Source organism: Amphiprion ocellaris, chromosome 12 (assembly GCF_022539595.1).
Source record: "Amphiprion ocellaris isolate individual 3 ecotype Okinawa chromosome 12, ASM2253959v1, whole genome shotgun sequence".
NCBI lineage: Eukaryota > Metazoa > Chordata > Actinopteri > Pomacentridae > Amphiprion > Amphiprion ocellaris.
In genome coordinates, this window is record NC_072777.1 from 32,125,903 (window position 1) to 32,149,216 (window position 23,314).

The following is a 23,314-nucleotide window of genomic DNA, read 5'->3' on the forward strand; positions in this document are numbered from 1 at the left end:
TGTGATTTTAGAAGCTATTGTTAATTTTTTTAAAAATGACAGTTATAAACATTAATTTTTTGCAGTGCAGTTTCGACATTTGAAGGACTCGCTGCCGCCATTGGCATAATCAACCTGTCCTTTGGTATTCATCATCTTTCATATATAATCCATAATCTGAAGCGAGGTCACGGAGCTGCTGTTTTCGACTCGTGTTACTGTAATCTGCCCTGATGCCCAGAATTGCCAGAAAATCCTTCGCTTGGTGTCTAAAGTGTCATTTTTCCAGCTTCGCACGCAGACACTCAGCATTTATTTTTTTGATTTTTTTGAGAATTCGTTTGCTTTTTTCCCCATCCTCCTCCCTCCTCCAGCTCTTTTCTTTAATTATTTTCGGTGCTGATTTAAATTGTTCTGCCTGTGATGGTTAAAGATTCATTAACTTTAGAGATTAGTCTTATCTGTCCTTGTCCCTTTTCTTGTTGACTGTCGGAACTCTGCAGATGCTCGCTTTCTTCTTGGCCGGTGTTTCTCTCTCTGTATTTCTGTATATATATAAATATATACTGTATGTGTGTGTGGTTTTGTTTGTGCATCCAGACAACAGTAGAAGGGATATCCTGTTTATCCTCTTTGATGACAAGATTTTTGAGGGAAAGAAAAAGCATTTGGAGTCAGACACACAGTGAGAAGTTTTTGGTTTTTTTTTGCACATCATCAGTTAAGCAGCATTCTCCAGACACCAAAGACTTTGATTTTTTTCTCTCTCCAATTAGGGATAATTGCAGTGAGAGTGGAAGAAGAGAGAGTTTTGAAGTTGCGAGGCCTTTACTTACCTCCGAGCCGCTTGTCTTGCGATTGAATAATTACACACCTCCCTCCTGGTAATTCTCTCGGAGGCCCGCGGTGTTTTTGCGGGGGCGAAAGAAGCCCGGGTAATAACAGCGCTGTGGTTACTTTGGTGATTCCCTTCTTTCATGGAGCTCCAACGGGGGGCCAGAGTCGGGGATGTGACACCAGAAAGGTTGCACAGAAGCAGGAGGAAGCTGAAGGTTGATGCTGTGCGAGCGAGCGGTTGTAAATATTGGACTCCCCAGACTGCGGTGTCTCGTTTTAGTCTGAAGATGAAAGCTCGGCCTTGTTGCGTAGTCACGTGTCTGATGGTTTTTGCAGAGCCGTGGATGACTCGTGGGTTTTTTTTTTTCTTTTTCTCAGGCAAAACCACAATGCCAACAGCCGGCAGGGGGTCTCCATCTGATCTCCCTTTTATTTCATCTTCTAAACGAGCAACCTCTCATTGACCGATGATTTAGAGTTGACAGTTTTCTCAGGGAGTGGAATTCATACATCCCAGCAGAGATGTTGTGATGTGGTTCTATACACTGAATCATGAAGATATTTTTAGAGCAACTTGAAATATAAAAGCGATTCAGACAGGAATGACTGCGAGGTGCGCTATGAGTCACAAGTGGCGCACCTTAGTTAGTGCTGGCTTGTCTTCTTATGAGAAGAAGGGGAAATGGAAGTGTTTCTGCAGATTGTGTAAGAGAAATGAGCAGTTTTTCATGCTAACACTGAATCATTGGGGCTCAGCGGCGAAACAAAATGACACGTTTTTTAATTACATCCTGTTTCAGAGAGGAGTCTGATGAAAACATGAATAATAAATACGCGCTTACTGTGATCTAAATATATTCCTTATGTCACATTATTGGACTCCCCGCGACCCTAGTGAGGATTAAGCGGTGTATAGATAATGGATGGACATTATTGGACTTTAGCATGAATGTGTGATGATTTGGAATCAGTTTGTCCTTAAATTGAGTTTTAAAGGAAACAAGCTTTAGGTAGTTTAGATTGTGTTTGTTAGAAAACTATGGAAGATCAAACGTGCCATAAAACGGTGTTGTTTTTTTTTCTGCACTCTAGTGAGTTACAGTAAAACGACTTTTTTTAAGCTGTCAAAAACATGACTTTTAATGGTTTTCTGATGAGTTATAGTGAAATGCTGCTTTTTGTGTCATCAAAAACGGCACTTTTTATTATGGTTTATTGAGTTACATTAAACTGTTACTTTTGACACGACCAAAGTGGGGGAAAAATGCAGTTCACAGATGAGTTTCTGTAAAATAACACTTTTTATGCTGTCAAAAATTACACTTTTTGTTGCGCTTTGGAGACTTACACTAAAATCTTGCTTTATATTCCATCAAAAAGATACTTTTTACAATACTTTTCTGAGTTACCATAACTGCCCTTTTTATGGTGCTCCTGTAAGTTACATTAAAATGGTGTAATGCAACTTTTTTGCTGATACAGTACGTTGTATTAAAATGTCACATTTGCGTCATTGAAAACAGGACTTTTTATGGCCTTTTCTGGTAGTCAAATTCTGCTTTTTAGACTGACCTAAACACCACTGGTTATGGTGTACTTGTGACTAACATTAAAATGCTGTTTTAGACACCATCAGCAGTGGGAAAAAATGCCTTTTACAGTGCTTCTCTGGTGAGTTGCTGTAAAATGCGGCTTTTAAACTATTAATAAGGCTACTTTTTACGGTGACCTAGTGAATCATTACTTTTTATCTTAGGTCAATCTCTGTCACATCAGACAGGATATTAAAAAATAAGTTGCTGTAACAGTTGCTGCTGTTATATTTGTTATTTTGCACTCAAACCTTTAAATATTGGCACTTGAAAATGGAAAATTTTCAACCTGGATTGGTATTCAGCCCGTAGAAAATTCTTGTAAGTGTATGTATTTGGACATATTTATACTTTCTACTCAAAATGCAGACTTTGGTCGACATTTCACCAACTTTTAAGGCTTTGTATATCAGCAGAATTTATTGTGTGGCAAATTTAGCAGTCAAGATTTTGGTTTATTGCTATTTTGAGATATCAAAATGGTGATGTGGGCTAATTTTAGGACTGCAAAAACTGGTGTTCATAGGGGTCGATATATTGTCATACCAAAAATAACTCATTCCCAGAGTAATTTTTTACATTACATTTTACTTTACCCAGAAATGTAATATTTTCCACTAAGTTTTTGGTTCTTTTTTACCGAAAATTGACAGAGCTAAAGGGCTATTGTGGCCATTTCACTCATGGCAATCACAACATGTTATACATTGTATAAAAGCTTAGAATCTCTAGTTTACAAATATAATCATATTGTTCTTGTATTTTCATTACAATAGAAATGACATATGATAGAATGACAGCGTGATTCAGAGTTAACTTATTTGCATACATTTTGAATATTAGCAAATCAAATTGTATTATGTATTTATATTTCTGTCAACTTTATATTGATATATAGTATATTCCTGATAGAATGTATTCTATATTGCATATAAGCACTATAATGTCATGTATTACAATCGTAATCTTTGAGCCCTTTTCATTTGTTTGTTGTTCTTGTTACTTTAAGCCATGTTCTGGCTTAGTTAAGGACATGTCAAAGGCTTTTCAGTAAAGAATGAGGATCCATCATGGGTGGAACCAGCAGATTTCACTAATTTTCAGATTAATCATGAGGCTTAGTTTGCTTTACTAAATGCTGTTGTGCATATACTTGAATACTGGCTGTAAAGCAACACCAATATTTGCATGTTTAAACATAAAAGTACAAAAAAGTAATTCAAAAAGTCACTGTCTTATTGTAAGCAATCAACTGGAGAAGTTTCGTGTTCGTATCTATCACCTGGAAAGTAATAGTTTATTTCTTTGCCTTCACAGACCGACTTGAGCCAGAAGTTGTCATTATGCAGTAAACTGTGTTTTGCCATCGGCGGTGCACCAAAGGAAGTAGCTGCCAGCGCCACGGCCTTCTTCCTGCAGATCTACCTGCTCGATGTGGCCCAGGTAAACACGCTGGAGGAGAATGAAGAAGTTTAAGGATGTGTGTGTGTGGCTTCTGTTTATAAAAATAATGGTAGATTAGTGCTTGGAAGCGCTTTAAAGTCCAATCTGTCTCGGTTCTACTCTGCAGATCAACGCCTTCCAGGCCTCCATGGTGCTGTTCATCGGTAAAGCCTGGGGCGCCGTGACCGACCCCATCGTCGGCTTCTTCATTACAAAGAGCAGATGGACCAAGATCGGCAGACTCATGCCCTGGTGAGCTCAGAAACTGAAGTAAAACTCTGCAGGGCTTCAGAATGAAACAATAAGTGTTTGGAATCAACCATTTAAACACTCATATTCTGAGAAAACTTTAAGGAACTATGATGAATTTAAAAAAAACAGAACTGCAGTATTGTTTCTTATGGATGAAGTGAAACTATTTGTTCACAGTTAAGTCCAAAATGATTCATATCTGCAGCAATATTTTATTTATAGAAGATATTTCAGTTTTTTTTCAGGTTGGAAATTACAGTAAGACATTTTGTTCAAGATGGAAATGATGAATTTTAAGTGTTTCTTTTCCATTTTGACTAAAAATGCAATGTCCAAAATTATTCATACTCCCTTAATCATGGCAATGGCTCAGTTTTTGTAGTTGCTAATCAGCTTTTTGCATGTCTCAACATGTCTTTTGTGGTGATTTTTGGTTGTAGGAATGACTTGCAACTGACTTTTAACTGGCTTGAGAACTACTACATCAGCTTGTCTCATTTTATGGTAGAAAAACTGCATTTTCTCAAAGATTTGTGACTGGAATAAGTTCTGAATGTGGCACTTTTTGGTTAAAATGCAAAAAAACCCCAACATGGAAATACATAAAATTCAACATTTACATTTCAAACAAAGTGCTTCTTTTTTGACATTTCCAGCTAGAAAAAAAACCTGCTGGTGAAATAAAAATCCTCTATGGATGAAACTTTGGTGCAGATAGGAACAATTTTGGGTTTAACTCTAAAAAAAGAGTTTAAATTCATCCATAAGTGATCCAACGATGAGCTACTGCATAAGCTTTTCTCATTTTGAAGCATATTAAAAACACTCTAGAGCAGGATCGAAATCAAAGCATAAAAGCTGCATTTTCTCCTCCAAAACGTGTCTTGTGAACTCAGATTTGTTTAGAAGTTATAAATGCTCTTTAAAATTTCCGTTAGATTATGAGACAAGTGACTGTATTTTGTCACTTGTTTACGTCATTTCCAGACAGAAGAAACCAACTGATAGAATAAAATTCACAATAAATCCAAATGTGTGTGAAAAATGTTGGGCTAAACTGCCCATGTTTACCTAAAATGATAACTTTGGGCTTCCTGGTTCTGTTTTTCTTGCTAAACTTACGTAAAGGACTGTGATCTGTTGATGGATTATCAAACATGTGGCGGTTTGACGTAATCACGCTCCCCACACGGTGCTACTGTTTGTGCAAAAAAAAAAACACACACACAAAAGAATCAACAAAAACAAGCTTCAGGTTTTGGATGCTTCTTAAATTATCCTCGTGTCACCTGAGGTTTACGCTGCGTAAACACCTACCGAGCTTTAATTTGTTGTTCTGGGCCGGTTTGTTTCGAGTGCTGCATGTTTCTGCACAACAATAGTTCATCTTCCATAAATCATGCGCTGCTCGGTTACATTTTATTACATTTATGTAACACCTCATTTCACGTTTGCTTTGTTTTTCATCATCTGCAAGCTGTTACTCGGCTCCTCCGGGGCTCTGAGTGCAATTTTTCACCTCACAAGTGTGGATTATATGAAGCCATCATCGCTTTTATAAGCAGCTAAGCACGTGTGTGTGTGTGTGTGTGTGTGTGTGTGTGTGTGTGTGTGCGTGCGTGCGTGCGTGCGTGCGTGCGTGCGTGCGTGCGTGCGTGCGTGCGTGCGTGCGTGCGTGCGTGCGTGCGTGCGTGCGTGCGCGCAGTATATGTCTTTTTAAACATACTAGCGTGACACTTAGTGTAATTACACAGGCTGCAGCTAATGCCCGCTCCATTATAAAGCATAGATTACACACAGTGCTGGAGGGGAGCCGCTGTGGCCAGACAGCTGCTGATGTTAATTCAGCTCTGCTTCACCCTCGGGAAGCTGGAGGTGTTTGTTTGTGCTTCTCTGCCTCCATGTGGGTGTTTTTATTGTGTCTCTGTCAGTATTTGTGATGAGAGTGCAGGACGCTCCCTCAAGTTTTTAGCTCCGTCTGGAAAGTCCCGTCTGTCCTCTGAGCAGGAAGAGCTTCTCTCCCCCGCGGCTGACGCATCCAGACGTTAAGTGATTTGTATCGCGGCCTCCAGTTCCTTCATAGGAAGTCTTTTCGGCCCAAAACGTCCCCCTGGGTGCCGCCGTGTTTATGATTTGTAGCAAACAACCTTCAAATGGAGCGAGCAGAACCTTGAGAAAGCACTTTATCAAGATTAAAGAAGGAGAAAGTGACGGTTAGATGTAGAAGGAAAGCCTTACATCCTACCTGCTGACCTTATTTGCCAGAATGAATCATAAATAAACATAAAACACCAGTATTTGCAGCATATTAAATCATTTGAACCTGGTTTTTTCCTACTGAAATGATAAAAACAGACACAGAAAAGACCAGAATGATGTTGCCAATATTCATATGATCTCTGAAAATAAAACTGTATCAATTCCCAGCAGCGAAACTATTGAGGAATAAAACAGAGACAAATTAGCTGCTGTTTTTAGATGATGGAAAAATGCTTATTCCATCTCAAATCATCAGGTTCCTTTTCCTTAGCAATCTCTGAATTGCTTGAAACTTTTGGATCATAAATTATCGATATTTTAAATAGTATCTATAGTATTTAGTTGACATTTTAGTGATATCCAGTCATTTTTTATCAATAGGTGATTTTTTTCATGATAAATAATTCTGGAATTTGTAAAGATATGATCATAATTAACATAAAAAACATTTTTTACTTTTAATAAAAATCTATCATCATCATTTACTTTCAGCACATCGTACTCAAAGAATATTACACGACAGCAGCCACACCGAGGACACGGTGGTGAATTAGATGGAACTAAGTCTGAGTAAATGTTCAGTAAATAAGCTAGACCTGGCAATCTCTATTAGGTTGGAAGAGTTCAAAGTTGTGAAAAGATAGTCTGTTCTTCCTGTTGGCAAGAATAATGGATTCATCTTGGAAGGCTGTTGATGTTTCGCTTTTCTATTTATGAAAGTAACACCAGCGATTATCCAAACAATGAGAATTTGGTCAGATAAGATGATATCAATCAACCAAACAGCCTGTCGCTGTGGATAATACCAGCCTAGTTAGAGGATATGTCAGTGGTGGTACAATGTATTTACACAAAAATTAAAAAAGTAAAATGTAAAAGTCCTGCATTCACAAGTTTATTACATGGAAGTACAGAAGTATCACCAACAGTGCTGCCAAAAGCATTAAAAGTCACAGTAATTAACCCTTGTGACTGATATCTTACTATATGTTGAGTTTTTTTCATATAAATATCAATTTGTCTTCTTGCATACATGTGTTACACACAGTTTGGAAGCAACTGATTACTGCCGTTTCAGAAGGACTCACCACCCAAACACAACAAACCGCCAGTTTAATCCTCAGTCTGACCACCGGACTTTATTCATGCTCTGCTCTGGCATCTGGAAGAAATCAGGATAGCTACTCTGTGTCCTCTTTTAGAAAGCATTTCTGAGATAATTAACATCCTTAGTTGAGTTCAGAGCCGATAACCTCAGCGGTGGAAGAAGTACTTAAGTTTAAGTAACAGTAGAAGAGTGCAGAAAGACTGTGGTATGAGTTAAAGTCCTGCATTTTACTGTAGTAAATATGCATCAAAACACAGTTAAAACACTAAAAATTAAAAGTCAATATATATGACGTTATTGCATGATCATTTTTGATGCATTAATGTGTTCATCACTTAAATTATACAGATGGTTAAGTTCATTTTGATAACTTTATTTTCTGCTGTGTAGTTTGTAAATTAAATTTAATCTTAGGTTAATAATTAGTTTTTTGATCAAATCTTGTGTCAATAATCTGAATATCAATAAACATAGTGGACTAAAGAGTGAAAGATTTTCCTCTAAATTGTAGTGGAGTGGAAATAGGAAGTAGAAAAAATGGAAATATTTAAGTAAATTTCCCAAATATTGCACTTTTTAGAGTACTTGAGTAATTTTACGTAGTTAATTCACATAACTGTCACCAGATCACATGTATGTCGGGTTTAAAAGCTGCTTGTAGACACTCTTAACTTCATATGTCTCACTTAAACTCCCCACAGCTCAGTTTGTAGGAACTCTGAGTAATGTAGGCGACATGTTTTGACAAGAAAGAAGAATTTGTGGAACAAAAATGACAATTTTTCTTCTCCAGATTTGTTCCTTTTTTTTTTTTTTTTTTTTTAAATAACTGTTTGTGAGTCAGACAGTTTTGAAGTTTGGAAATGCAATGCTAAAAGTTAGCAATGTATTCTCTTTCAAATTGATGTAGTATTTTTAAAAAAGGTACAATATTTACCTCTGACTTTTTGTGTAGAAGAACTACAGCATAAAAGGGAAACGCGCATGTAAATTACCCAAAAACTGCACTTGAGTTTAACACGAGTAAATTTACTTAGTTACTTTACATCAGGGGTGTAAAACATGCGGCTCGCGGGCCAAATCTGGTCCTACAGAGGGTCCAATCTGGCCCTCAAAGTGTAAAAACTACAGAGAAGACATTAACTGCTGATTGTAAATTAGTAAAGCTATAAATTTCAAATTATTTCTAGACCATGACAAGTTGTTTTGATCATAAAGTAAAATACTAGATTGTTCATTGTTCTTTTGACATTTTGTGTTTGATTTTTGTAATATTTTGTCTTGTTTTTTGGTCTTTTTTTTGTCTGACTTTCATCGTTTGTCTCATGTTTTTGTCTTCTTGTTTCTCGTTTGTCGTTTTTTGTTTCCCTTTTGTCTCACTTGTGTTTTTTGTCTTTTTTTGTCATTTTGTGTTTTGCTTTATTTGTTGTTTTGTGCATTGTTTGTGTCAATTGGTGTTTTTTGTCTGGCTTATGTTGTTTGTCTACTTTTTTGTTGTTTTGCTTCTCGCTTTTGTCATTTTTTGTCTTGTTTATGTCTGTTTTTGTCACTTTGTAGCTTTTTTGTCAATTTTTTTGTCTCTTTTGTTTTGTTTCGTGTCGTTTCTCATTTTTTGTCATTTTGCGTCTCATTTTTGTAATATTTCGTCTTGTTTTTGTTGTTTTTTGTCTTTTTTTTGTCTGGCTTTTGTCATTTTGATCATAAAGTAAGATACTGTATTGTTCAGTTCCACATCTGAGCTTGTGAGAATTGTGGGTAATGTAGGCAGCAAGTTTTGACAAAAAAAGAAGATTTTGTGGAATAAAAAAGACAGTATTTTTTCAGCTTTTATCCTGTTTTTAGAATGTCCTTTATGCAGTGCAAAAAATTTAGTAGCGTGTTCTCTTTCAATTAGATATAGTTGATTAAAAAAAAGGTGAAATATTTGCCTTTACTTTTTCTGCAATAGAAATACAGTGTAGATTGAAACAATCAAGTAGAATAAAGACTAAGTTGTACATACTGTAGGTTCCTTCACAATACTGGGACATATGGGATATAAAATCACCCAATAAAGCACATTCTCACCTACTAGACCTCATTCCAAATCCCTGCTGCCCCACTGCACACCGTCTAATTAACATTCTGCAAATGTCCCCGACGAGTCAGCGAGAAGAGAATTTTAAGTGGCAGCTTCTTATCAAGCCATTTAATTAAGATTTTGGGGACAGGTGTGACCGCGTGCTCATGCATGCATAATGTGTGAGGAAGTGCGTTTGTGCTTGTCCTCCCTCTGAACGCGTTCATCTTGCAGGAACATTCTAACTGTCCCATTCAGGGGCCCGTTCAGCTCCCCGATGACCCAGCGCTCAATACTGCAGCACCAGCGTTGTCAGCCGCCTTTGTTCGAGCAAACAATTAGGAGGAGAGGGAGGTTTTAGCAGCCTGGATGATGCTAGAAATGACTGTAACCGGCCCCTCTCTGACGCTTTCTCCTGCAGCAGGTCAGAGGTCGGAGTTTTGTCACGGTCACCTAAATTCCATCAGACCTTTTTTCTACCTGCAGAAGAGCTGAATTACAGCCATTCCTCTAAATTCTAAACTTACATTTTTCCTCTCTGTTGGCTAATTTTTTGCTGTCATACCTCTATGGAAACAGCAAAATCATAACTAGAAATAGAGAGAACTCAAAAATATCTTCTGTGTAGGCTGATAAAGTTATGATGCCATAAATCATGTAATAAAGACAGAAAACAGAGTGAATCTTTGTGGTAATGAGTTCATCAGGACCTTCTGCTCGACCATCTCTGATTTGGTTGAAATTTTGTTCTCAGAAACTATAGATATTTTTAATAATGTTTGTGAATTTTTAGCTCAATATATCAAGTACTTTCTGAGATTATTTTTTTTCTTAAATTACCCGTCGACTCATTTTCAGTGCCTTTTTTCCACTCATGTTTGAATACCAATATCTCAGGAACTCTTAAAGGTAAAAGCCTGAAAATTTCACAGTGATGTCTCCTCATGTCATTGATTCAGAATCTGGAAAAGACAAAAATTAAAAAAAAATTGGAATCAAGATGTGCAGCATTTTTCAAGGGCTCACAGGTGCTGCCAACACTGGGGTGAAAAAATAATTTCACAGACTGTATGTTTTATATTTCGCTAGTTACATTTTAAATTAATTTCCATACTTGTATCCTCTCTGCTCTGTGTAAACACTGCCTGCAGTTCAACCGAAAAGTCCATAAATTTTTATTAAGTGACTGTTGGTCACAACTGAGTCAAGCATGGCTTTCTGTTTGCCCAAAAACACCCATGAATTTTTAGATTTTTACAGAATCTGGTTAGCGCTAATGCTTCATTTTCTGCAAAGTTTTGAATGAGACACGTAGAACGAAAAGATTCTGATGAAATCTCCTCGATTTGGAGCTCAGATTCGGTTAAGGAACCACATGTTACAGATGAGTAGTTTGAGGATCGTCTGAAACATGATTCTTTCTGTTTTTACACTTTCTGGCTTTGATAAATATTGTAATTTTGGCGATTCTTTTAAAAGACAACATATCTTTTGGGTTTTGGGGTTGGGAGGGTTAAAGGGAAGCAGGAAGAGGGCGGATGATGATGATGATGATGATGTTGATGATATGTCGGTGCTTGCCAGCAAACCGTTGATCATCCGTAATCTGCTCTTTTTCTCCTCATTTTTGCAGCACGCAGCTGCTCACTTCCACCATAATGACACAGACCAGTTGTTTACTTATGAATTATACATGGCCCACATAACAAATCATCCAAGTTCTGAGAAAAAGCACGACGCAGCAGAACGGCTTCACGCTGCGTTTGCTTGTGCGTTTCGATGGTATGTGTGGCTTTGACATATTGTGGTGTTTTCCCTTGTTTGTGCGTCCCTCCCCGGACAGATTCCTGCCATACTCACACCAACATAATCATTTAGCAGTCAGCTTAACCCCTCGGCTGTAATCTGCCTCAAATATGGCCTGATTTTAACAGTGCTGTGAAAATTACATAACACAACCTCTGTCCTGCTGTGAAAACGAGGACGATTGTTGCAGTGAAGCACAATTTCCCAAGTTTCTTGCTGAATATTTGAACGTTTTTTTTGTTTCCTGCAGGATGGTGGGCTGCACTCCGTTCCTGGTGGTCTCCTACTTCTACCTCTGGTTCGTTCCTCCCTTCAGCGGCGGCAGGTTCATCTGGTATCTGGGCTTCTACTGCCTCTACCAAACCCTCATCACTGTAAGTTGAACAAATTCGGCTTGTGATACTTCAGACAATAAGAGAAAAAGAGGAGATAAAAGCTCCGATTGTGTCTAGAGATGACAGATTACATAACAAATGGATGAAAGACGGAGAATAACAAAGATGAAGCTGATTGCAGTCATCCTAGTCTTTGATTTGCAAGCAGATTTGAAAAATCACCTCAAAAAGGAAGTGTAGTTATTTAGGTTTTGTTGTTATTATGCTCCAGACCATTACTTTCTTCTCGACTCTAACCCATATAACGTGTGCTACAGAGCATGCAGCCCGCTGCAGCCACGCTGCGGCCAGCTGTAATGGCATGTCATTCTAACTACTTGATAAGTATACGGTCAGTCCTGCCAGGAACCTTCTCGCTGGGTAAATGCCGGTTGCCTCTTTTAGCTCCCCCTCCTTCATTGTCTGCTCCTTGTGTGTTTGTGTGAAGTTTTGCTGGGAAAGACCAGCTGTTGTCATTCAGTCTGTAAACAGCAGTCAGAATGCAATACGTCACTGGAAATGCAATCAACTAACAACCGGTTTTCCGCCCAAATTAAGCCGTTCTCACTTCCATCTGTGTCTGAGAGCTAAGCAGGTTGGATTCTATAAATGTTTACTTGCAGTAAAAAAGCCCCGTAAATGACATGCTGTATAGGAGCTGCAAAAAAAAAAATCCTTTTCACGGCCGCATTTATTTTGGTTGCGGCTCTGCAGGCTCATTTGGCCGCAGTGCTGACTGAGCCCTTGTGTAAATTACAAAGTGAAGCAGGACTATTCTCTGGGAGAGGTGGTGGTGAGGAAGGAGAAAACAGAGCTGAGGTTGGCCAACATGGAAACTGCAGAGATGGCTTTTGATATATTTACAGCATCTGTACATTCTGCACTTCCACAGATAAAAGACACTGAGGGTGTTTCCTGTTTTAGTTTGTACATAAAAGTTCACAATAAGGGTCGACTGATGTGTTTTTTATCAGGGCTGACATCAATTATTAGTCATCACGGACAGAGATAACTGAGATTTGGAACACGTGTATGTTTGCAGACTTAAAATGTTGGTGTCAAAATTCTGAATAACACAATCTTTTACACAGAACTTGGTTGAAAGGCCTTTTTTTTGTTCACGTTTTACACAAAAAGTCAAATTTTCAGCATTCATGCTTCATTGTTTACAAGCCAGTGACTTGTTGCAAGTTCCTGCAATGGAAAATAGCCTGTACAAAGAGATAACCACATCAGAACTAAATTCGTGCAATTTTACCTTATTTTCTTTGATTGGAAGCCGGTTGAAAGAAACAATAGTAGGGTCAATATAGAATTGAGGGACTTTTGAAGTCCATGGGATATATCTTGCATACATTTTTATTAAAAGTAAAACAAAAACATGTTTTTTATGTTCGTTATGATCATGTCTTTACAAATTCCCTGATTATTTATTATGGAAACAATCATTTATTAATAAAAATGACTGGATATCACTAAAATGTCAACTAAATAACCGTCCGAATTTAATAACATCCACCTTTTAATTAGCTAAACAATAATAAAATGAGCTGATTCAGAAATAGTTTTGATTGTGTTCTTTTTATTAAGTTGAGATAATCATGACAGATGTTTCTTTTTTGACAATATATCAAATTTTATATGGAAAATAACAAATTGTATCTGCGTCCCAGAAATCACTTTCAACTAAGTTCCCCATTACAAAAACACCTCTCCAGGAAGTGTGTTAATTCCAGATCACATGACCTGCTCCACATGATGTCATTTCCTCCTGAAGTAAAGACTGGCAAGACTCCAAGGCTTTCTGACTTATTTAATATAAAGTAGTGTGTGAGTCAAGTGTGGATTTATGGCATGTCAACAGGTTTACTACAATATCTTTATAAATAACTTTCAATTTCAGTTTTCCTCAATTGTATATATAATAATTAGAAGAATTTTTGCATAAAAATGTTGATTTTAGGCCTGAAAACAGCAAAAATGTCAACTATGATACCTGTCAACTATGTTACAAAAAGTACCACAAAAATGCTAAATACTGAAGGCTGTGATTGGCCAGGCTAATAATCAGTCAGCTCCTAGTTCCCAGCTATGCTAATGGTGAGGCGTTCAGGTATATCTACCATGTCCACCATCTTAGCTAAACATAACCGCATGCTAACATATGCTAACTAGCACAAAGTGAAGGATGAGGGGAACGTTTTTAGTTTTTCAAGTATTTTGTCTAAAACCAGGCAAAATCTGGATGACTGGATGACTGCTATAGTTAAAAAAGGAGGATATCACAAGTCCATCACCAGTGATGGGGGTATAACTGCTAAATTTCACAGCTAAACACAGTGGTCAAAAGTAACTAAGTGCATTTAATCAAGTTCTGTACTTTTACTGTACAGTTTTGAGGTACTTTATACTTCCACTAAGTGTCAGAGGGAAATATTATACTTTCTGCTCCACTGTATTTATCTGCAGCTTTAGTCATTTTTAAAATGATTATTTTAGCGATAGTTTCTGACCTCTGTGGCTTCTTCAAAAAACAGTGTGTTGTCAGGATCACGTTTTACATGTCTGTAACTTGTTAACAGCTGCACCAGTTGATGATTTTTCTCTCAATAAATGCTTCGATGATCCAATATCTCACCAAAAATCAGAGATAAAAGAAATAGTCCAAAAACCGAGAACAGATTTGTGCATCAAAACTTATTTTCTCTACTATTTATCATGTTTGGAACCCACTTATCTATTATTAGTAGTGAAATACTTCACACCAAACCAGCACTTTTACTTCATGTTACATTTTTCTGCTAATATTTATCCATTTTAACTTCAGTAAGACTTTTTATGCAGGACTTTTACTATTAAGAGTGTTTTTTGAAATTGCTGCGGTACTTTTCCAACATTATCCTTCTGTTAGTTATTGAGGTATGTCACTCAAAACCAGAAATGTCAATGTTTGTCTTTGGGTACGAGGCCACGATGCTCATTTGGATTCATCTTCTGGGGATCATGAATGTCTGCAGCCCATTCAATAGAGTTATTTTGGTCCGGACCAAAGTGACCGACTGTCACTTCCATCCCTAGAAACCAGCCACCGGTGTAACTAAAAATAACCCCACAACTAAAATCCATTCATCATTCCTTCTTTTACTCGTGAGACTTTTGCACCTTTTGACTGTTGCTGTTCCAGACTTGTATTTACTCTGTTGTACCTGAGAATTACCTGACTCTTTCTGCTCTGTTGCAGTGTTTCCACGTGCCTTACTCTGCTCTCACCATGTTCCTGAGCACAGATCAGAAGGAAAGAGACTCGGCCACTGCTTACCGTAAGGCCTGTTTTAACATCATTCCTGTGCTGTGGCGTTTTATCTACAAACGTGGCGTCTGACTGCTGCATCTGTGATGACAGGAATGACGATGGAGGTTCTGGGGACGCTGGTGGGCGCCGCCATCCAGGGCCAGATCGTAGCCAGCGCTCACACTCTGAAGCACTGCCCCACTCACAACATGTCCGCCGGTTACCCCGGCAACAGCAGCGGGACGGAGGTCGTCAAGAGCCTGGTTCGCTCCCAGGATTACCTGTCACACGCTGTAAGTGTCAAAGAGCCGGGAGCAGCCAGGTGTGCTCAAAGTAGGCCAAAGTTTGAAAATAACTCTCATGAAGCTGCTGTGTGCGAAAGGCGGTTCAGGGTTGAATGAAAAGGAAGGATTGTTGGAAATTGGCTCCACATTTACAGACTTTCTACATGTTTCTGACATCCAAAATGTTCCGGGATTGAAAGGAGACGCTGCCGTTTGATATCCGAACCCGACATCCTGAGCCGGCCGACCACAAAAAGGGGGTTCCTCCCTTCACATCCAGGCTCCAGACGCAGCCCCACTGAGCCGAGGGGTCTCCACAGTCTGCAAGCCATTAGGCCTATTTATATCACACCCTGAACACTCCGAGGCAGATTCAATATGTGGGAAATGTTAATCTCTCAGAGCACACATTTCAGTTTGCAGAGCTGTGAATAAAGCTGCAGGGACGGGACTTTTTTGTGAAGATGAAACGAGCCAAGAGTCCAAACTTTAGGGTTTGCAGCCGCAGCTATTTGGGTTTCAAATGGTTCTTTTCCAAATGGATCTTGGGTGAACCCTATCAGGGCGATCCGCTCGCCAGGCCAAACCCTCCAGCAGCCACCCGCTAAATTCCTCTCGCGGTCACTGGTGAGGGTGGCACACCGTCTGGGCAAACTCAGTCTGCCCTCGGAAACAGGGAGTGTTTGATGTGCATAAATAATAATGAACCGCCGGGGCCGAGCCACACGGAAAAATAGCAAACAAACAGAGGTTGTTTAAGGCAGAGCAGTTCCTGTCAGGGTTCGGCAACAGCGATATTTTTGGATACAGATCTACTTGAGGTTTCTTCCTGTTTATGCTCATGTTTGTACAGCGAAATGCACATGGCAGGTTAGCGCAGCCAGAAAGTCCACACAGATTCACAGGCAATAAATCAAACGCTGATGAGTGTCAGGAAAACAGAGATCTAAGGAAAACAGAAAGCTTAGGGTAAAAAGTAACACCTACTTCTCTCCAGAACGGATGTATAGCGTGTGGAAATGAAGCCCTTTAAATTTTTTAGGCATTTGAGAACATTATGAATTAAAGATTGCAGAAAGCCTCAGAATAGATGTTGTGTGAGAAGAGATGATAGACTGAGCTGTGTTTCTGGTGTTTGTCTCTGCAGAAGGAGGTCTACATGATCGCTGCCGGGGTGATCGGAGGAGTGTTCATCATCTGTACCCTGGTGATGTTTCTGGGAGTCAAAGAGAGAGACGGTGAGGATCTGAACTGACTTCTTGATTGTCAACCCCGAGCTCAAGGAAATTTTTTTGCTGTCTGGGAACAGACTGAACACCAACAATGAAACAACATACAGTTCAGTGATGGTTAAATAGTCTCTCTCCACCTACCTGTGGTCGTATTTTGAGTGGAATTAATTTCCCAAAAAAGAGACAAAACGCTCACGAAACAAATGCAAAGATGAATTTGACCAACATTTTTTTTTTCAAATTTTCACTAGATATCACAATAATATTATCATGTATAATCACAACAGTGTTGTTATTGTCAGTTCCTTTGGACTCAATAATCATGTAGTGAAAATCTGCACTGTAAAAAAAAAAAAAAAAGAAAAGAAATTGTAAAAATCTGGCATCAAAGTTGCCAGAAAAATATGTTTTTAAAAAAAAAAAAAAAAAAACAGTGGAATACAGCGTCATTACAAAAAAAGGTAAAAGATTGTGAAACTAAGGGCAAATATCTGTAAATTAAAAGAACAACAAAAAAACAAAGTCACAACAAAAAATACATATTTTTGACAAAGCAGGAAAATCTGTAAAATAACAATTAAAAAATTTGTTAAAATTTTTCAGTTCTCAATGTACATAATTTTTCTTTAAGATAAATTCAAATATCTGTAAATGTCCACATTTTTTGGGTAATTTTAGGGTCAAACGTTGCACTGTTTTTTTCTTTCACAGTTAACATATAAATGAAAACATTTTTTTCTGTGATTTTACCAGATATTATCGGGAATTTAACAAAACAGGGAAAATCTGTAAAATAACAGTTAAAATGTAGTTTTTTTCAATGCTTAATGTACATATTAATGTACATATTCTTCTTTTAAATAAATGGCAAATACAGGTAAAATAATTACATTTATTGCTGATTTAAATACAGTTAAAAATAATTTTACAGCGACACAGTGTAAAAAAAAAATTGCAAAAAATCATATTTTTGACATGGACAGTATGCACAGCTTTTTTTTTTTTTCCACGGTCAGCATAAAACACCTGAAAAATAATATGATATTATATGATGTTTTTTGCTGATTTAAATATGGTAAACAAATGTGTAATTTTACAGTCAAACCACTTGTAAGGAGAAATTCCCATTTGTGACAAAATACACATTTTTAATTTTATTTATAATAATTTTGTTATTTTTTAAAATTTTTAATGTGGATATTATTGATACTTTGGCCTTTTTTTTCAGCTAAAATGTCAATTCATACTTTTTTCTTTGCGTGGATTTTACTAGATATTATCCGTAATTTAACAAAAAATGGAGTACCTGTAAAATAATTGTTCATTTTTTGAAACTATTTTCAAACCTTAATGTACTTTACCTCTACACATTATGGTATATATCTGTAATGTAATGTTATTTTTGCTTATTTAAAAAAAAATGTGTAATTTTATGGGCAACTATTGTAAAAGAACAAATTACTATTTGTAAAAATGCCGTCTTTTGATGTGGACGTTATGTACATATTAGGTGTTATTTTTTTCTCTGATTTACTTCAGCAAAACAAAGATAATCTGTGAAATAACAGTAATTTGTTCAAGAAATTACATTTAAAATCATTCATTTTTCATTTTTTAAATAGTGATGTTGTTACAACCCTAATTGTATACGGATGTTGCATATATATCTACAGCTATATATATTTTTTAGGCATATATACACACCCTATATAGACCCCATACATGCCCCTCTCTGGTAATCTGCCAGTATTTGCTCATTACTCTGTATCTGACCTTTATTTTACGATAAATGACACGTCTCAGTGGGACAGACAGCTTCCCTCTGCATTGCAGGGGCAGTTCCAGAGTTCTCCTTTCACTGACTGCATGTTATTCGATCTGCTGCTCGCTCATATTTTTATTCCACATGTAACCTGTTTCAGATCCGTATGCCCCAAAGACCGAGAAGCAGATCCCGTTCCACCAGGCCTTCATCCTGGTGATGAGACACGGGCCGTACCTCACTCTGACCGCCGCATTCCTCTTCATCACCGTCGCCATTCAGGTAAATGTGTTTAGAAAGCACTTCTCAGACACGACACTCAGCGTTACAGTAAATGGAGCCGGTCCTGGATCCCGACGACGCTCAATGTTGATATGATCAATGCAGAAGAGCACTTACTGAAAGCTGCTGCTTTAAAGTGTGTTTTGAGACTCCTGAGAATGATACCGGAGCAGCCGATTCCTGCTGTTTTCCTGTCACTCGTACACAGACGCCTCTGTTTTGACACCTCGCTTTAAGGCTCTTTAAATTATTGCAGACTTTTTTTTCGCATCGTTTCTGTATATTTTCACCCCACTCGTCTCTGAGGAGGTGTCAGTTGTCATCCACGTCGAGCCTCCGAGTGGGAATAAATCACTGCGAAACAGCGTCAGCAGCTCCTCCAGTCGCTTCGTTTGGCAGCCAGCTGAGTGCACGACGACAGTGCTGAGTAGACAAGAGCAGGCTGAACGTCTGAATGTTTGATCTCTGATTTCTGCAGCTGGTTCAGAGCAACTTTGTCCTCTTCTGCACCTACGCTGCCGACCTGAGGGACCACTTCCAGAACATTGTGCTGACTATCCTGGTGAGGAACACAAAGAGCTCCAACATTTCACTCATACACTGTCTTGTACTTTCATTTTTTCAGTATCTGCACAATTCAGACCTTTATAGCAGTGGCTTTAGAAGATTTCATGGAGATAAACATTCCAAAATAATTCTCCTCATGTCTGCATTTCACATTATCTTTGTGCTCAGGTTTCTGCAGTGATAAGCATTCCTCTGTGGCAATGGTTTCTGCAGAGGTTCGGGAAGAAGACGGCTGCTTTTTGTGGCATCACAGTGAGTGAAGAAGTGTTTTTATTTTGATAGCTGTTGAGCTTTAATGTTTGTGCCATCTTGTGGATGAACGAGGAAATGTCTTAATCACAGAAACACATTCGGAAGAGCGTCTTTAAAAGTCACATCAGGTTGACTGAACTAACTTTTCCTCCGCTGTGTTTGTCTCTTCAGTGGATCATGCCGTTCACCCTGATGCTGGTGTTCATTCCTAACGTGGTGGTGGCGTACGTTGTGGCCGTTTCCTCTGGACTCAGTGTCGCTGCATCGCTCCTGCTGCCGTGGTGAGACTCAATGGTCTGAGTACCAAACACACACACAAGAAAGCAAGAAAATGTGCATTTATTTTGTTTTGAATTGGTGTTCTGAATCAATTAACTCATCTTAAACATCCACTTATTTATGAAATCACAGGAGTGCCATAATACAATATAAATCTGTTAAAAAAATAAGGAAATAAATGAGTAAATATAAAGAGGAATTAATAAAAAAAATTATTAATTTAAAAATATGGAAATATAGAGCTAAATTTAGTCTTGCTTTTCCCTTTGTTTTTTCCTTTAGTTTTTCCTTTTGTCATTGTTTTTTTCCATTTTGCCTTTGCTTTTACTTGATGGACTGAGCTGTCAATCAGATGGCTTTGGGCGGGGCTTTCTGCCCAGGATGAGTAGTCAATACTTAAAAAAAACAGAAAAAGGAAAACAAAAACAAAGGGAAAAGGGAAAAGCAAAGACAAAATTTACCTTTATATTTCCATATTTTTTAATTTATTCCTCTTTATATTTACACATTTATTTCCTTATTTTTAACAGATTTATTTTTTATTTATTATTTTATTTATTCCTCTTTATATTTACATGTTTATTTCCTTATTTTTAACAAATGTATTGTTTTTATTTATTCTTTTATTTATTCCTCTTTACATTTGCACATTTGTTTCCCTATTTTTTAACACATTTATTTATTTTTTAAAATTTATTCCTCTTTATATTTACACATTTATTTCCTTATTTTTTTTAACAGATTTATCTTTTATTATGGCATTCCTATGATTCCATATTTATTAGCTTTCTTGCTTAACATATGTTATAATGCTGATTAAATCTCATAGTGCATAAAAAACGTGGATGAATTTTTTACCGTGTTATGCAAAATTTGAATATTCTATTTCTTCACTTGGAGAAAAAAAAGTGGTAGAACAAAATTCCATTGCACTTTGCCTATATTTATACCTTTATAATAATGAAAATCCAGCAGGGCTTCAACTTTGTTTACATTCAGACGTCATCGTGCTGCTAATTTTAGTCCTCATTAAATAAAACGTTATTATTAAAGTCCCAGCAGTGGTTTGTTGCCCCAAGATCCTCATCAGGTCAAGTCCCGGTCACAAAGCTGATGTCATTTTAAAAAATTACAGGTGGCATCTACTTAAAATCTCCTTTGCCACTGTAGAGCTTCTAGGTATTTTTACATCTGTTTTCCAGTCATTTCTCCGGCCGTTGCTGCTCCTCACTCGTCTCCCGCCTCCTCCCTGAAACCTCAAATTACAGCCTCCTTAGGGGGCATGTTTATTTTGGACGGGACCGATTGTTTATGGTGCCGTCCGCTGCTCATCATCTAATCGTGTTATTAGCCCTGTAATTTTAGCCCACTAGTATATCAGGGCGCTAGAAGTAGACCTGAAATCATCGACTGATGTGCAGCATTTAAAATAAATCACACAATTTAACTGTTTTCGTGGGTCCAGGTCGATGTTGCCAGATGTGGTGGATGACTTCCGGCTGGCCAACCCCTACTGCAAAGGTCACGAAGCCATCTTCTACTCCTTCTATGTCTTCTTCACTAAATTCGCCGCCGGTATCTCCCTGGGAGTGTCCACGCTCTGCCTGGAGTAAGTCTGCATTCCCTATTAATGTATCTGGGTCAATATATAATTGTGGGACTTTTTGTAACATAGTTGACAGGTATCATAGTTGACATTTTTGCTGTTTTCAGGCCTAAAATCAACATGGCCACCTATAACCAAACACCACATGACATTTTTACAGAAACATTCTTCTAAATATTATATATACAATTGAGTGAAATTGAAATTGAAAGTTATTTATAAAGATATTGTAGTAAACCTGTTGACTACTTTATATTAAATAAGTCAGAAAGCCTTGGAGTCTGGCCAGTCTTTTCTCCAGGAGGAAATGACATCATGTGGAGCAGGTCATGTGATCTGGAATTAACACACTTCCTGGAGAGGTGTTTTTGTAATGGGGAACTTAGTTGAAAGTGATTTCTTGGACACGGATACAATTTGTTATTTTGTGTTATAAAATAACACAAATGAGCACAGAAAAGCACAAAATGACTCAATGAGACATAATCATAAAAAGAGACAAAACAACTACAAACAGACTGATAATGACCAAAAATGACCACAGAGACACAAAATGACCACAAAACACCTAAGATTACCACAAACAGGCTGAAAATTGCCACAAAAGGTCACATAATGACCACAAAAATGCACAAAATGACCACAAAAAGACCTATAATTCCCACAAAATGGCCTGAAAATGATCAAAAAAGAAACAAAATGAGCAGGTCATGTGATCTGGAATTAACACACTTCCTTGAGAGGTGTTTTTGTAATGGGGAACTTAGTGGAAAGTGATTTCTGGGACACAGATACAATTTGTTATTTTCCATATGAAATTTGATATATTGCCAAAAAAGAAACATCTGTCATGATTATCTCAACTTCATAACAAGAACACAATCAACATAATGTTTGAATAAGCTCATTTTATTATTGTTTAGCTAATTAGAAGGTGGTTGTTATTAAATTTGGACAGTTAATTAGTTGACATTTTAGTGATATCCGGTCATTTTTTATTAATAAGTGATTGTTTCCATCATAGATAATTATGGAATTTGTAAAGACATGTTCATAATCAACATATAAAACATAATTTTTTTTACTTTTAATAAAAATGTATGCAAGATTCATCCCTCTCAGTTATATATTGACCCAACTGCACTTAGCGTGTCATGATACCTCACTAAAAAAACCCATTAACCCCCCACTCCGATGCATAATTCATCACGCCAGAGGTGTCGAGTTTGCTCATTTGCTGCAGCTTCAGGTCGATTTTCCCGTAACCTGTGTTTAATGTGTGTGTGTGTGTGTGTGTGTGCAGGTTTGCAGGCTACGACACCGGCGCCTGCAAGCAGCCCGCTCCGGTGGTTTACACCCTCAAGCTGCTGATCGGCGCCGCCCCGGTGGCCTTCATCGTCACCGGGTTAATGATCCTCCTCCTCTATCCCATCAGCGAAGACGTCCGGCTCAGGAACAAACTGTGCCTGGAGGAGCTACGGTGTGTAGAAATCATAAACGGACACCTGAGGGAACAGCTTTAACCTCTCAGCTCCACTGACACATTGAGTTCTGTTTTGCAGATGGTCGTTTTTATGTCTAAGGAAGCAGGGGAAAAAAACAAAAAATGGACGAGTAAAGTTACATGAACATTACTGATATTGATGTCTCTCACAGGAAACAAAGCGTCAGCTCCAGAACTGTGGAAGATTTGAGTAATGTGTGACCTGGATCTTGAATGGAGTGAATTTCACAGGAAAAAAAACAAAAAAACAAAGCCACGGATTCCAGTAAAGCGGCTGGAAGGTTGTTCTTTAGTGTATATTACACTGATTAAATAGTTAAATTGTTTTAATGTAAACATTTTTTGTTTCATTTTCACATGTACTGTATAGTCATCTTGGATATATAAATATATATAATAAGATTACCTAATTTATATAAATGAATGTATATCATTATTTGCCGTGTTTAGCTCTACAACACCATTATTTATGATTCCAAAAAGATTGATGATAGGAATAAATGTTGTAGAGGTTGGTTGGTAGACAACAAGTGTGTGGTTGTTGT

General features: G+C 37.7%; 1 protein-coding gene across 4 annotated transcripts in view; it reads left to right on the top strand.

Moving 5' to 3' along the window:
• mfsd2b (MFSD2 lysolipid transporter B, sphingolipid) overlaps positions 1-23,299 on the top strand; it is a 32,927-nt gene extending 9,628 nt beyond the window's left edge. For all 4 annotated transcript variants that reach the window (XM_023277735.3, XM_035951617.2, XM_023277733.3 and 1 more), the window contains exons 3-15: positions 3,726-3,851; positions 3,979-4,103; positions 11,586-11,709; positions 14,951-15,029; positions 15,113-15,294; positions 16,433-16,523; positions 18,440-18,561; positions 19,040-19,123; positions 19,297-19,380; positions 19,552-19,661; positions 21,125-21,268; positions 22,569-22,745; positions 22,922-23,299. In XM_023277735.3, the coding sequence (XP_023133503.1) occupies positions 3,726-3,851; positions 3,979-4,103; positions 11,586-11,709; positions 14,951-15,029; positions 15,113-15,294; positions 16,433-16,523; positions 18,440-18,561; positions 19,040-19,123; positions 19,297-19,380; positions 19,552-19,661; positions 21,125-21,268; positions 22,569-22,745; positions 22,922-22,970 (1,497 nt within the window). In that variant the 3' untranslated portion in view covers positions 22,971-23,299. The remainder of the gene's footprint in view (positions 1-3,725; positions 3,852-3,978; positions 4,104-11,585; positions 11,710-14,950; positions 15,030-15,112; positions 15,295-16,432; positions 16,524-18,439; positions 18,562-19,039; positions 19,124-19,296; positions 19,381-19,551; positions 19,662-21,124; positions 21,269-22,568; positions 22,746-22,921) is intronic.
• Positions 23,300-23,314: the final 15 nt, after the last annotated feature.